Source organism: Lathyrus oleraceus, chromosome 3 (assembly GCF_024323335.1).
Source record: "Lathyrus oleraceus cultivar Zhongwan6 chromosome 3, CAAS_Psat_ZW6_1.0, whole genome shotgun sequence".
Taxonomy (NCBI): domain Eukaryota; kingdom Viridiplantae; phylum Streptophyta; class Magnoliopsida; order Fabales; family Fabaceae; genus Lathyrus; species Lathyrus oleraceus.
The window spans coordinates 57,298,501-57,313,703 of NC_066581.1; the positions used below are offsets into that span (position 1 = coordinate 57,298,501).

The 15,203-nt window shown below is 33.1% G+C and overlaps 1 protein-coding gene across 1 annotated transcript; it reads left to right on the forward strand.

Moving 5' to 3' along the window:
• Positions 1-2,428: 2,428 nt before the first annotated feature.
• Positions 2,429-4,224, forward strand: LOC127132502 (transcription factor MYB61). The gene is made up of 3 exons (XM_051061457.1): positions 2,429-2,746; positions 2,847-2,976; positions 3,059-4,224. Exons 1-3 carry the CDS (start codon positions 2,614-2,616, stop codon positions 3,909-3,911), a joined length of 1,116 nt encoding a protein of 371 aa, XP_050917414.1. The 5' UTR covers positions 2,429-2,613; the 3' UTR covers positions 3,912-4,224.
• Positions 4,225-15,203: the final 10,979 nt, after the last annotated feature.

The following is a 15,203-nucleotide window of genomic DNA, read 5'->3' on the forward strand; positions in this document are numbered from 1 at the left end:
ACTGAGGAATAGACCCCATTTGAACCCGTTGGGAGTAACTCAAGTCTTTCCCTTGTGTTGACTGATCACCCGGATAGGACCCGCAAAGTGTCTTGGATGATGTTCAAGCTTCTTGGATCCGATTCCGATTGACATGATGAAATGCAATATGAAATATTAAATGACCTAAAAAATGAATGCATGCATGAGGAGGGTAAATTTTGGGATGTTACAGTGAGAAAATACCATCATAAACAAATACAACACATTCAACACAAAAGCAACACATAAACAACAACACAAACAACTAAAACAATTAAAATACCATTACTATAACTAAGCGATTACAACCATCAAAACAATTTTGAACATATTATGCATCATCTTGTGAACGTCTCTGTCAGTCTTAATATCCATCCATTCACGCACTTCTCCATTTTGGTTGAACATGGACACAAGCCATTGAATCCTTTCATCATCTGCAATTTCTCCATCTAACCAACGATTCAACGTTCAATTAAGACGTTCAAACGAATTTATATTTCAAAGTCGAATCTTTATCGGAGGTGTGACAACTAAAAAAATTAAATCGGCATTTCTCTTGTGAATGTATTCAGACATGGTTAAAGAACAAAAAATTGAAGGAGATTGAAGTAGAATGAAAGAAAATAGGGGTTGGAGGGTAAGAAGTTGTGTGAAAAAATATGGGAGATGCAAAGGGTATTTATAGATGAATCATGCACATGCATGCGCCAGATGCATGAGCGAATGTGCTAAACTACACATGCATGCGCCAACAACCATGACGCCTCCATGCAATACCTTTGGAAGCATGCGTCAATGGAGCTAGCGTCTTCTTTGAAATGTAAATGGATGCGCTAGTTCAACTGACGCATCTGTTTGGAAAGATGGTTATTTTGATAGTTTTTTTGAAAAAATGGGTATTTGAAAATTTAATTTGAAAAATATGATTATTTAAAAAAAATTATAATACAAATATTGAAATAGAAGAAGCCCATATTTAATAAAAAAGATATGTAATTTAAAAGTTTTTAATATTATGAATCATTTGGCAAGTTGATTGAATTCTCAGCAATTCCTATAAAAAGAAATAAGACCTTAACTCACTCATATGTCAAAAGTAATTTTGTATTTGAACCCAAATTATGAAATTTTTCCAAAGGATAATGCTTTTGAAAAAGAGCATTGCAAATTATCCCTAAAAGCCAAAAAGAAGAGAATGCGAGTCTTTTACCAAAGAGTATCTCTGGCAGAAAAAGTTAGACAAGAAAAGGAAAGGTCTATAGAGTTTTCAAATTATAAAGTGCTATCACCAATGAATACAAAATAAACCTAAGATAAAGTTTTGGTATCATCAAATTTAATGCGCTATACTTTGTTTGATTACTTTGCCCTTCTCATGGCTTTACTTCAACACAAAAAATTCTCCTTTCTCTAAACTTGTGGTTTATTTGCAATTAATATATTACTAATCTTGGATTAGGCTTCCACTAGGCCAAGTCAGTCTTTGAAATTCCATACAAAGTTATTCTTTTAATCTCTTAGACTATATAGCTTTCAAACTCACGAGATCACAACTATATGGTCTAGAAAATATATATATATATATTATATATATATATATATATATATATATATATATATATAGATATATCCATAAGTGAGATATTACTTCTCCATTCTAAATATTAAAATGTTAAACTTGTATAAATATTTTTTTTATTAAATTAGTAATTATTAAAAAAATTCTCATATCGAAAGTTCTCTTATATTTTTATTCCACAATCAAAAACAATATTTATAATGAATCCATCGAATTTTATATTCATTATTAAGTTAAAAAATTTTGAGATTTTTTTAAGACCTAAAATTTGATTTTTCTTTGTTTGATTTTTAAACAGACTCTATATTTTAACTATTAAAAATTAATTTTAATAATTACATGTAAAAAATGAATTAAAAAAAAAGTGACTATAATTTTTTTTCCACAAATTTTACATTCAGAAAATTGACATATATAGCTATATATAGCTATCAACTAGATTTTGTTCACCGTATTACAACTTACAAAAGGACATAACTTTTTTATAAAAAATTTGACAACTGTCTAGCATAACAAATATTATTTCCTATACATTTCTTAATAAAAAACCCCACATTTCAATACTATATATATTTTCAGTATTTTTTTCAAACAAAAAAAATTATATATTTTTTTTAACACAAATGAATTAGAACAAAATGTTGCTTTGCCAGTGGGACTGATTCACATATAAGTCAAACTCATGTTGTTTGATCCCATCTCATCCATTGGATTGATCCAAGAAATAAATCTCAACGGTTAAAAAAATGTGTCACCTTGTTAGGTAGGACCCATCGAGAGTACTGGTATTATGTGGAATGTCTGGTGAATTTAGAAAGTCAGATATATAAATTCAAAATCACAATGTCCAATCACAACTTTTTCTTCATCTCTCTATAGGCTCCTTCTATTTATTTCACTCTCTATCAAACTTGTCAATTTATTTTATTAACTTCTATATAATACACAAAGTTCTGACACATAAATCTTAAAAAAAAACATTTGATTGAGGTTATTTCAAGAAAGTGCACATGGGAAGACACTCTTGTTGCTACAAGCAGAAGCTTCGTAAAGGTCTTTGGTCTCCGGAAGAAGATGAAAAACTTTTGAGTTACATCACCAAACATGGTCATGGATGTTGGAGTTCAGTTCCAAAACTAGCTGGTAGTAAACTTTATGTTAAAATTTTATATATTCATTTATATAGTTTCATATTTCAACAATCAATTTAATTTCTAACTTTTTCTTATTAATATAATGTCAGGTTTGCAGAGATGTGGTAAGAGTTGTAGATTGAGATGGATAAATTACCTTAGACCTGATTTGAAGAGAGGAGCATTCTCACCGGAAGAAGAAAATTCTATAATTGAACTTCATGCACTTCTCGGCAACAGGTATGATACTTGAATACTTATATTTATAACGAATCGAAACGATAAGGGTTAAATTGAACTGAATTGTATATATGACTATCAGGTGGTCACAGATTGCAGCTCAGTTACCGGGAAGAACTGATAATGAGATAAAGAATCTATGGAATTCAAGTTTGAAGAAAAAGCTGAGACAAAAAGGGATTGATCCAAACACGCACCAACCAATTTCTGAATTAGCTGAAAACAATGACAAGGAGAAGCATGCTGAGATTGAGAAAAACAATAATCAGATTCCGATTCAGAAAAGTTCGGTTGGATCCAATGAAGTGAATCTTTTCGAAACACCAAAGGATAATAACTGTAATTATCCACTTGAAATTAATTCAAAAATCAACAACAATTCTTCATGTTTCATATCTTCCGAAAACATGGTTGGATTAGGATCATCATCTTCATCCTATCTCTCTTTTCAACAAGTTAACTATGGAATCAATAACATAGCTTTATCATCAAATTCCAACAACAACAACAACAACAATTCACTTTGTTTCATACCAAGTACTAGTGGCGGTTCAACTTCCATGTCAGAACTCAATTCTTCAACCATGTTTCATTCTATTCAGAACTGGGAATTCAACAACAACAACAACGGAAGCAAAAGCAGCAACGAAAGCAGCAGCAACAACAACAACATTAACTTCAATGATCAAATTCAAGATCATAATCAAGTAATTGAAGACATTAAATGGTCGGAATATCTAAACACTACTCCATTATTTCTCGGAAACAACAACAACGACGACAACACAATTCAACAGCATCATAGTACAACAATCTACAGCGATGATGAGATTAAACAAGAAATGGGATTCATTCATAATTCAGATATATATAGCAGCAGCAACAACAACAAAGATTTTCAGAGATTTTCACTCGCTTTTGGACAGACACTTTAGTTTCACACGTAAGTGGAATCAAATTTCAAACAAAAAGAAAGAGAAAGATCGATGCCGACATTTCCAACGTGAATTTTGGTCAGAAACATGTCGTTACTTCTGACCGCAGGTGTGTGTGCTGTAAATTTTTCTTCTTTTAATTATTTATTTAAAGTTTCTTTTTCTAGTGATATTGATATTGTAAATGTGTCTGATACAAGAAAAAAAAATCTCATAAATCAGCATTATGTTACAGTATAGTAATGTTTATGATTGGTTAAATTAACGCTTCTTTCAATTTATCATTTTGTTTATTAAACATATAGGGCTTTTTCCAGATTTTCCATACTTACTCTCTTTCCATTTCTCTTAATTTTAGTTACAGTTCTCGTTAACTTATAAAAGATAAAAAAAATATTATATTTTTCATCTAATAATGTTTTGTATGTAATCAAAACTGTTTAATAGATTTTTTAATTCCCATGAGTTGAATGATGATTGATTCTATTATGTAGGACGAAAAGCTCCCAAGAAAATAAAATAAAATAATAATTAAGGCATGCCACCGACTAATTCAGTGCATAAACGCCACACAAAAAATTTGTTTAGAATGATTTATTTAATGTTAACATAAGGACAAGAATTAAGAAGCCAAATTGAAAATTAAAAAATGAGTATGAAATGGACGCGTCCTTCCTTAATTAGACTTAATATATGATTTTTAAATAATAATTTAGTTAAAAGTATTCAAAACTAATAATTGCACTTTGATATTTTTGGACTAATATACTGCATTTTTAATTTTTAAATAGCTAATCATTTATTCAATTTTCAGAAGCTTTATTATTACTATTATTAACTAATTCTACTATAATGAAGGTGTGTGTTTTTTCAGCATAATTTGTATGGATTAGTAATTTAAAGCTTATGATAAGTGATAAATAAAATAAAATATAATTGAAGATGTATGCTATTGATTTCTAACCCAAGAATATATCCAAAATCACACAACACAAGAGTCATTATCTCTATCTTAAAGTATATTCACTATAATTCCCCCTTCACTGCATCTATCGGTAAAAAAGTTATGGTGATCATTTGAAAATAATGCTTTTGTAAAAATTATTAGAAAATTCTCAATAATCTTATAGATCCTTAAATTTTCAATTTTGGCTATTTTCAGAGGGATTCGTTTGAAAGCGCTTTTGATATTTATTTGGTGGGGTTTTAAAATCCACCCAATAAATTATAATTTACACAGTATAGAAAGGATATTTTAAAAAATTTATAACAAAAAAATTAACTATTTGAAGGGTCATTCTAGAAGCAATTTACATCGTACTGGGACAATTCTTCATGAAATTGTCAAAATAGTGAACTACAAAAAAATATGCTACATTAAGGAGATTAATTAGTTGAATTATAGAACTCTCTTGGAATATAAAAAAAATAATCATGTCACAAAAAAAATCACATCACAAATCCAAATGTTATGTTACCAAGACAATTAGTGACTAGACTGAAACATGTCGCATGTGCACTCGTGGCAATCAATTGTCACGTGAAGAATACGTCATTAATTTATGACAGAATAATCATGTAGCAACCCTTTAAATAATTTGGATCATATTACCACATAAAGAATACGTCACTAATTTGTGACAGACTGATCACGTTGCAATCCACAAAATAAATAAAAATATGTATCACTCTCTTCAACATCTAACAATAGATATCAGTTGAGTTCGTTTTACAAGGTAGTAACGTGAATTTCACCCTACAAAATTATCACTAGCAACATGAAAAACACGTCATTAATGGTTTTTTTACATAATTTTGCGACGTGGTTTTATTTCGTAGAATATTTATTTAATTAAAAGATAAAATAATAAATATTTCATAAAATATGAAAATTAATAATTAATAAAAATATTTTCAAATAATAATTATCACTAAAAAAACTAATTAATAATTAATAATATAGAAAAATTAAAATTGTATTCGATTAAAAAAAATCATAGTTTTTAATAATAATGATCATTAAAAAATATTAAAATTAGAGTCACGTGATATTCACGCCACAAACATAAATAACAATAAACAAAATCAATCATTTAATATCTCGTCTTTTTCATCTTCATCTTTTTGGCCACCAACTCCTCTATTTTCATCCATTAAATCATGGTTTGATTGTGAGGCAAAAAATGTCGCATTTGTGCCTCCATCTCAGATTGTCTCTTCTTCATTTCCTTAATTTCGACCTTTAGAGCCGCCTCACGTGTCACCATCTTGCGTCTCGTGTAACACCTTATTTACCATGCGCATAAATATATGAAAATTGGAGTATTCATCAAAACAAAAGCAGGATGTCATATATTCTCAAATTCAAACATACATATCATATAACACTTTAACATATAGTAACAATAATCAACATCTTCTCTTAGGATGTCTGTGCATGCTCACCTTCAATTAGGGTATCATTGCAGCGGAATTTTACATCAACAAAGTATGCAGTTAATAAATTATTTAATTTCAAAGACCATCATAAATGCAATTTCTTTAAAACCTCAAAACGTTAACAATTAGAGTATAATTTAACGCTCTACTCAACACAATAAAAGATAAATCACAAACGTTTCCCTATTATTACATATCAGAGCACGTAAACTAAACAAAGAAAGAAAAAGAAGAAACAATTTCATACCATCCTCCACTCTAAACAGCTACTCAGTTACCTTCTTATATGTATTCCAAATAGGAGTACAGATCATATCAACAACAAAGGGGTGAGAAATCACAAACAATAATAGCAGACATATACTGCAAGGTAGGATAATAACACAATATTCTCCACACAATTTCATTCACAATATATCTCATCACAATCTCACACCAAAACTCATCAATCAATCACAACTCAACAATTATTCAAATAACTCATTATGCAATGCGACTCAATTATGCACCTCTATGCATATGCATGTGGTACCAATTCAAAATTTGTTCTTCACATAAATTGAGTTTCAATCTCTAGGAACCCCGAATCCCCTCTCTGAGATCCAAGTCCCCTATCTAAGCTTGAGACAAGCCACTAGTCCCCTCTCTAAACTAGCAGACATGCCTCTTGACACAACTCTTATGATGCATGATCATATCATAAAATTAATGCGTTGAGACCTCTCTCTGATCCTAACATAAATGCATTGACAACTCAAATAATCCCCTCTCTAGATTACATCACACAAAAATCACAAAGTACATATTCTCAATCAACAATACAACACAAACATGTTAATAATTCATCTCAACAAAGTTATATTTCAAACATGCAAAAATACAACAAACATAACTCAAAATAATCCATATTCACAACATTCTCATATTTCATACTTATTTTCAATGCTTAACACCTCTTCATAGCAACATATTCAAACATTTCCACAACTCATAAAACATATTCCTCAAACTCGCATAACTCGACATTTACTTGACCAAATAGTTTTTATAATCATTCTCATTAATTACTCATGTTACCATAACACATTCAGCTTCTGAAATTATTACCAATTTATAGTAATTTGAGTTAGCTTTCCAATGCTTCGAACCGTGTCTCATTTCAAGTTACAAAACTCAAGTTATGATAAAAACCAAAATAGAAGACTTTCTTCGTTGGAGCATCTTGCTACGCGAGAACCTCCCTCGCTAAGAGAAACCTCCCTCGCTAAGTGACAAATTTCTAAGCGACGCTTCCCTCGCTAAGCGATGATGTATATACCTGCAAGAATCAGAATGCAATTTCCACTGTGGGAGGATCTCCTGAACTCCGGTTTTGATTCCATAAAAAGGCAGACACTCAAAATTAGATATATTACGATTATCTCATGATTAAAACCCAACTTAACACATAAACTCCATTATTTTCATGAAAATCATTGATTTGCAAAACCTTCTACACTGAAATGATGGTGGAAAAACATCAAGTATTAAAACAGAAAAATCAGTCGTGAATAATGCACGAATTTATCAATTATTATAGACAATTTTCATCATACAATCAGAATTCATCCATATCATACACCCTATCTGAGGTTAAGGACTCCTCTGCTCTACCCCTCATGCATAAGCCCTATTGGAAGATATTATCTCTCCTTACCGGATACTCCTAGGAGTAAAATTCTGATTTTCGATAGAAATTCTTCTTCTCCACTCCAAGTCTCTTCCTCTTCTTAGTCCTTTGGTCTCTTTCTCTTTTCTCTGGTTTCTACGTACTGACAAAATATTTTATTCATAGGCTTCTCTCATTATAACATATAGTTAGGATAAAATAACTCTTAATTATATTTTTCCCATACTAACAAAGTAATTGCTCTTTCCTCCCATTAATTTTTCCTCAATTCTCACTTTCACCCCAAAAGCTCTATTTTCCTTTTAATTAATTAAATCTAGTAAGTCATTATTACTAAAATAATTTTTAGTAATTCTGGCCCACTTCTACTCATCACCTACAACTATCTTTATACCCGTAACTCAAGGATACACACCCTCACTCCCATATTTAATTAATCACTCACAATTAAATAAATATACAAAACATAATAATTCAAATAATTCGGTATATCAAGAATTCAGGTGTTACAACTCTCCCCTACTTAAAGAATTTTCTTCCTCAAAAATTACCTTAAGCAAAAAGAGTCAGATACGACTCCCTCATATATCTCTATAGCTCCTAAATCACGTTTCCGCCATCAGGTCCTCCCCAAGCTACCTTCACCAAGGTAATCTCTTTACCACACAACTGATTCACTTTCCAATCCTCTATCTATGTGGGTGATGCCTCAACAGTCAAGTTATCTCTCACTTGTACATCATCCACTTGGACCGCATGGGACGTATCTAGAATATACCTCCTCAACTGAGATATATGAAATACATTATGAAGATTAGAAATCGACAGTGGTAAAACAATCTGATAGGCCACATCTTCTATCCTCTGGAAAATCTGGTATGGACCAATAAAACGCGAAGCGAGCTTTCAAGACTTCAAAGCTCAACCAACACCAATTATCGGAGTAACCCTAAGGAACACATGATCATCCTCTTGGAACTCAAGTGCTTTCCTCCTCTTATCATGGTAACTTTTCTGGTGACTCTTCGAAGCTCTCATCTTCTCTTAAATTTCTTTAATCTTCTTTGTCGTCTGTTCGATAATGCCAGGCCCAATTATACCACTCTCTCCCAATTCATACCAACACAAAGGTGTCATACACCTTCTACCATACAACTCCTCAAACGGTGTCATTCCAATACTCGAATGTAAATTGTTGTTGTAGGTTAACTCTATCAATGATAAAAATCCATCCCAAGTACCTCCTTCTCGAACACGCATGATCTCAACAAGTCTTCTAAAGATTGGATAATCCTCTTTGTTGGACCATTCGTCTATGTGTGATAAGCTGAACTCAATTGCAACTTCGTACCCAACATTTTTTGCAAGCTCTCCCAAAACCTTGAAGTAAACCTCGGTTCTCTATCAGATACGATACTGGAAGGAATACCGTATAGACTGGCAACCCTCTCAATATACATCTCCGCTAGTTTCTCCAATGGATAATTAAGTCTCATCAGAAGGAAATGAGCCGATTTAGTCAACATATCGACGATGACCCAAATCGTATCACAACCTTTCGCTGTCCTCGGCACACCAGACACAAAATCCATCGAAATATTGTCCCATTTCCACTCTGGAATAGACAACGATTGCATCAAAATCAATGACTTCTGATGCTTCACCTTTGGCTTCTGACAAGTTAAACATGCATACATAAAACTAGCAACCTCCTTCTTCATTCATGGCTACCAAAATATCCCCTTCAAGTCTTAATACATCTTAGTAGCACCAAGATGAATACTCATGTCACTTCTGTGACCTTCATCAAGAATACTCTATTTAAGCTCTAGCACATCCGAAACACATACATGGTCTCGAAATCTTATCACTCCATTCTCGTCGATTCTAAAATCACCACCTTTATCTTTATTGATTAACACAAGTCGATTAACCAATATCACATCGGTCTCCTGAACCTCTCTGATCTCTTCAAGAATACCACTCGTCAGTTTCAACATACCTAGCTTCACACTGTTAGGAGTCTCTTCACATATCAAACTCATGTCTCTAAATTGCTCCATCAACTCTAACTCTTTAACCATCAACATTGACACATGCAAAGACTTCATGCTCAATGCACAACTTGTCAGTTCAGCATAAATATGACTCTAAGTCCCATCAAAGAAGCATCACAATACACAACAAAAGACTCAGTCAGGCTTGGAAAAATCAGAACAGGAGTCGATACCATCTTCTTCTTGAGCTCTTGGAAACTTTCTTCGCACAAAGCATCTCAGGCAGAAGCATGACCTTTCCTCATTAGTTGAGTTAATGACAAATATAACTTAGGAAAAACCTTCAATAAACCTGTGATAGTAACCAGCCAACCTAAGAAAACTTCGAATCTTAATAACAGACTTCCGAGTTTCCCATTGTAGCACATCGTCAACCTTTGAAGGGTCAATAACAATCCCTCTGCTAGAAATCACATGACCAAGGAAACTCACTTCCTTCAATGAAAACTCGTACTTAGACAATTTATCATGTAACTTATTCTCTTACAAAATCTCCAATACCAACCAATGATGATCTGCATGCTCTTCACCTGTCTTCAAATAAATCAGGATGTCATCGATGAACACAACCACACACTTGTCTAAATACTGATGAAAAATCATGTTCATATACTACGTGAACATGCCAGGAGAATTAGACACCTTAAACGATATCACAGAATACTCGTAATGACCATATCTCATCCTAAAAGCAGTCTTTGGAATATCTCCAGCCTTTACACGAATTCGATGATACCCAAATCTCAAATCAATTTTTTTGAAAACACAAGCACCTACTAACTGGTCGATCAAATCATCAATCCTCGGAAGTGGATACTTGTTCTTAATAGTTACTTTTTTCAATTGACGGTAGTCGACACACAACTTCATACTACCATCTTTCTTTCTTACTAACAACACTGGTGCATCCAACGACAAAACACTCAGACGTATAAACTTATTCTCAAGTAACTCATCCAATTGCTTCTTCACTCACCCAATTCTGAATCAGACATCCTATAAGGATCCATTGACACAGGAGTCGTACCTAGTACCAAATCTATAGCAAACTCAACTTTGCACTCTGGGAGAAAATCACTGATGTCTTTAGGAAACACTTATGGGAAATTACAAACAACTGGAATATCACCAACTACTCTTTTTCCTTTGGCTTCTAACGAGGCCAACATCACCAACACTTATGCACCATCCTTTAAGGACTTTCTTACTTGGTTAGCCGATACAAACATATCTTCATCTTCAACAAACTTTGGGAACCTCATTGTCTTGGCGTAACAGTTGATATGAACTTCAAATCTTTCCCCTCAACAACTCAAGAAACAATACTGACTTATTCAACAACATGCACTCTTGCAATCAACCACATGCTGGACCAACCCTCCACACCTGAAACATCTCATAGAAGCAGAAGTTTCTCTCCACTTGTTTCAATCTCGATCCTACAGGAAAGTGGTTAGAAAAAAATAAGTACCGACAATGTTTCACACACATGTCGCGTACTAGGGAACAAACAACATTACAACAACCTGGCTGGATGGTCCGACATGCTCTGGTACCAACTATGTAACACCCTACCTGCGTATAAATATAAGAAAATTAAAGTATTTATCAAAACAAAAACAGGAAGTCACACATTCTTAAATCCAAACATACATGCCCTATAACACTTTAACAGATAGTAACAATAATCAACACCTTCTCTTAGGGTGTTTTCGCATGCTCACATTCACTTAGGGTATCATCGCAGCGGAATTTCTCATCAAAAAAGCATGTAATCAATAAATAATTTAATTTCAAAGACTTTATAACATAAACGAAATCATGAATGCAATCTCTTCAAAACCTCAAAACATCAACCATAAGAGTATACTTTAACTCTCTACTCAACATAACAAAATATAAATCACAAACGTTTCCCCCAGTGTTACATATCAGAGCACATAAACTAAACGCAAAAAGAAAAAGATGAAACAACCTCGTGCCATTCGCCACTCTAAGTAACTACTCAGTTGCCTACTTATCTGTACTCTAAAGAGGAGTACAGACAACATCAACAACAAAGAGGTGAGTAATCACAAACAATAATACATACATATACTGCAAGGTAGGATAATAACATAACATTCTCCATACAATTTCATTCACAGTATATCTCATCACAATCTCACACCCAAGCTCATCAATCAATCACAACTCAACAATTATGCAAATAACTCATTATGCAATTAGACTCGACTATGCAACTTTATGCATATGCATTTTATATCAACTGGACATTGGTTCTTCATATGAACCAGATTCCAATCTCTGCGAACCCCGAGCCCCCTCTCTGAGCTTGAGATAAGCCACTAGTCCCCTATATAAACTAGCAGACATGCCTCTTGACTAAACTCTTAAGATGCACGATTATATCATCAAATTAATACGTTGAGACCCCTCTCTAATCCTAACATAAATGCATTGACAACTCAAGTAATCCCCTCTCTAGATTACATCACACCAAATTCACAAAATGTACATTATCAATCAATAGTGCAACACAAGCATGCTAATAATTCATCTCAACATGATTACATTTCAAACATGAAATAATACAACAAACATAACTCTAAATTATCCATATTCACAATATTCCCATATTTCACACTTATTCTCAACGCTTAACACTCGTCATAGTAGCATATTCAAATATTTCCACAACTCATAAAACATATTCCTCAAACTCGCACAACTCGACATTTACTCGATCAAATAATTTTTAATAACCATTATCATCAATTATTCATGTTATCATAACATATTCAGCCTTAGAATTTATAATCAATTGATAGTAGTTCACGTTAGCTTTCCAACATTTTGAATCACGTCTCGTTCCGAGTTACAGAACTCAAGTTATGATAAAAATAAATATAAAATAAAAATATATTCGGCGGAGCGTCTCGCTACGCAAGGACCTTCCTCGCTAAGCGAAGGCGTACAAGCCGGCAAAAACCAGAACGCAATTTTCACCATTGAGGACCTCCGGAACTTCGATTTTTATTCCATAAAAAGCCAGACGCTCGGAATTAGATATGCTATGATTATACCATGATTAAAACCCAATTTAATCCATAAACTCCATTATTTTCATGAAAATAATTGATTTGCAAAACCTTCGGCAATGCAACAATGGTGGAAAAACATCAAGTATCAAATCAGAAAAATCAGTCATGAATAATGCACGAATTCATCAATTATTATAAACAATTTTCATCATACAATAAGAATTCATCCATAACATACACCCTATTAGAGGTTAAGGACTCCTCTACCCTATCCCTTATGCATAAACCCTATTGAAAGTTATTCTCCCCCCTTATCGGATACTCCAAGCACCAAATTTCTGATTTCCGGTAGAACTTCTTCGTTTCCATTCCAAGTTTCTTCCTCTTCTTAGCCCTTTGATCACTTTCTATTTTCTCTAGTTTCTACGTGCTGACAAAATATGTTATTCCTAGGTTTCGCTCATTATAATATATATAGTAAAAAAAATAACTCTTAATTATATTTTTCCCCTACTAACAAAATCATTGCTACTTCCTCCCATTCATTTTTCCTCAATTCTCACTTTCATCCTAAAGCTCTATTTTTATTTTAATTAATTAAATCTATTAAATTATTATTATTAAAATAATTTCTAGTAATTCTGACCCACTTCTACTCATCACCTACAACTATCTCTATACCCTTAACTCAAGGATACACACTCCCACTCCCATATTTAATTACTCACTCAGAATTAAATAAATTTGTAAAATATAATAATTCAAATGATCGGGTAAATCAAGAAATGGGGTGTTACATCTCATCTTAGTTAGAGACTGATGTGTCAATGTTTCCATAATTTTGGGTATCAATTCCGTTGGACGAGACGTTCCTTCCCCATCTTCAAGTGTTTGAAATAAAGTTCTATCCCCTCTTTTATAGTCGGCGATCAAAGATCCAACACAAAAAAAATATCAATTAGCTCCCTTCCCAAGTTGTTAAACTCCAAAGTTTAGTTCAAAGTTTTCCTCCCTTCCCCCAAGTTGATCTAAACTTTGAAACTTTGAAAGATCCACACTTCTATCCCCTCTTCTATAGTCGGCGATCAAAGATCCAACACAGAATATCCTTTGAAAGTTTAGTTTCCTATTTCCTTATGTTGGTGCACAAGAGGAAGAAGATGAAGATGATGAACATGGAAGAGAGATAAGAGAGAAAAGTTGTAACTAACTTCTAATTGAAGATGATTACACTAAAAAATTTGTTTTAACTGATAACTCATCGTTTGCTTATATACATACATTCAATTAAATGAAATTCAAATGCTAATCAAATTAAATCTATCTTAAATGTGAATTTATATTACACTTTAACACCATCCCTTAATCCACATTTAAGACTAAAATCAACAACACCAATTCTATTCCTCAAATGGATAAATTTTTCAGTCTTGATTGCTTTGGTCAGAACATCTGTAAACCCATGACACACAGATGGATTTCTTGTTCTTTGGAAGCTCAATCCGAAGGAGAAGATCGATCCGAAATGCAGCGGAATTTAAAAATTTATCCTTTAGTGATCCTTATGAATGGGCATGATCAGTGATAGAATCGTTACCTCTTGTGGCGATTGAAACCTTTGATGCAGATCTACGGAGCGATCACGAACATTGAATGGTGACAACGCCTCTACTCAGTCCACACGAACGGATTCCTTCAATCTCAGTGCTAGCTGCTATGAATGAATGCTTTGAGTGTGTGTGTGTGTGTGTGTGTGTGTGAGAGAGAGAGAGAGAGAGAGAGAGAGAGAGAGAGAGAGAGAAACAAAATTGCAACTACACAAATGATTCTGCACAAGGGTTCTATTTATAGAACCACTTGTGTGGGCTGTAAGCTAAAAAGCCCACTTAAGTGTATGTGGCCCATATCTTATAATATGCCAAAATCACTTAAGCGCGTGGTACCTTACCATATTTCGTATTCTACTTAAGTACATTGTACCTTACGATGTTCTACAATTCACTTAAGTGTACCGTACCTTACGGTGTTCCTTAGTTACTCTATCTCTCACAAATCCGTCCTTTTGTGTGTGACCTTGTAGGTT

What these genes read in the sequence shown, in the direction of transcription:
- LOC127132502 (XM_051061457.1), top strand. Translation starts at nt 2,614, where the DNA reads ATGGGAAGACACTCTTGTTGCTACAAGCAGAAGCTTCGTAAAGGTCTT. An exon ending in TTCAGTTCCAAAACTAGCTG is followed by an intron (nt 2,747 to 2,846) that starts GTAGTAAACTTT and finishes ATATAATGTCAG; the next exon opens with GTTTGCAGAGATGTGGTAAG. An exon ending in CATGCACTTCTCGGCAACAG is followed by an intron (nt 2,977 to 3,058) that starts GTATGATACTTG and finishes TATGACTATCAG; the next exon opens with GTGGTCACAGATTGCAGCTC.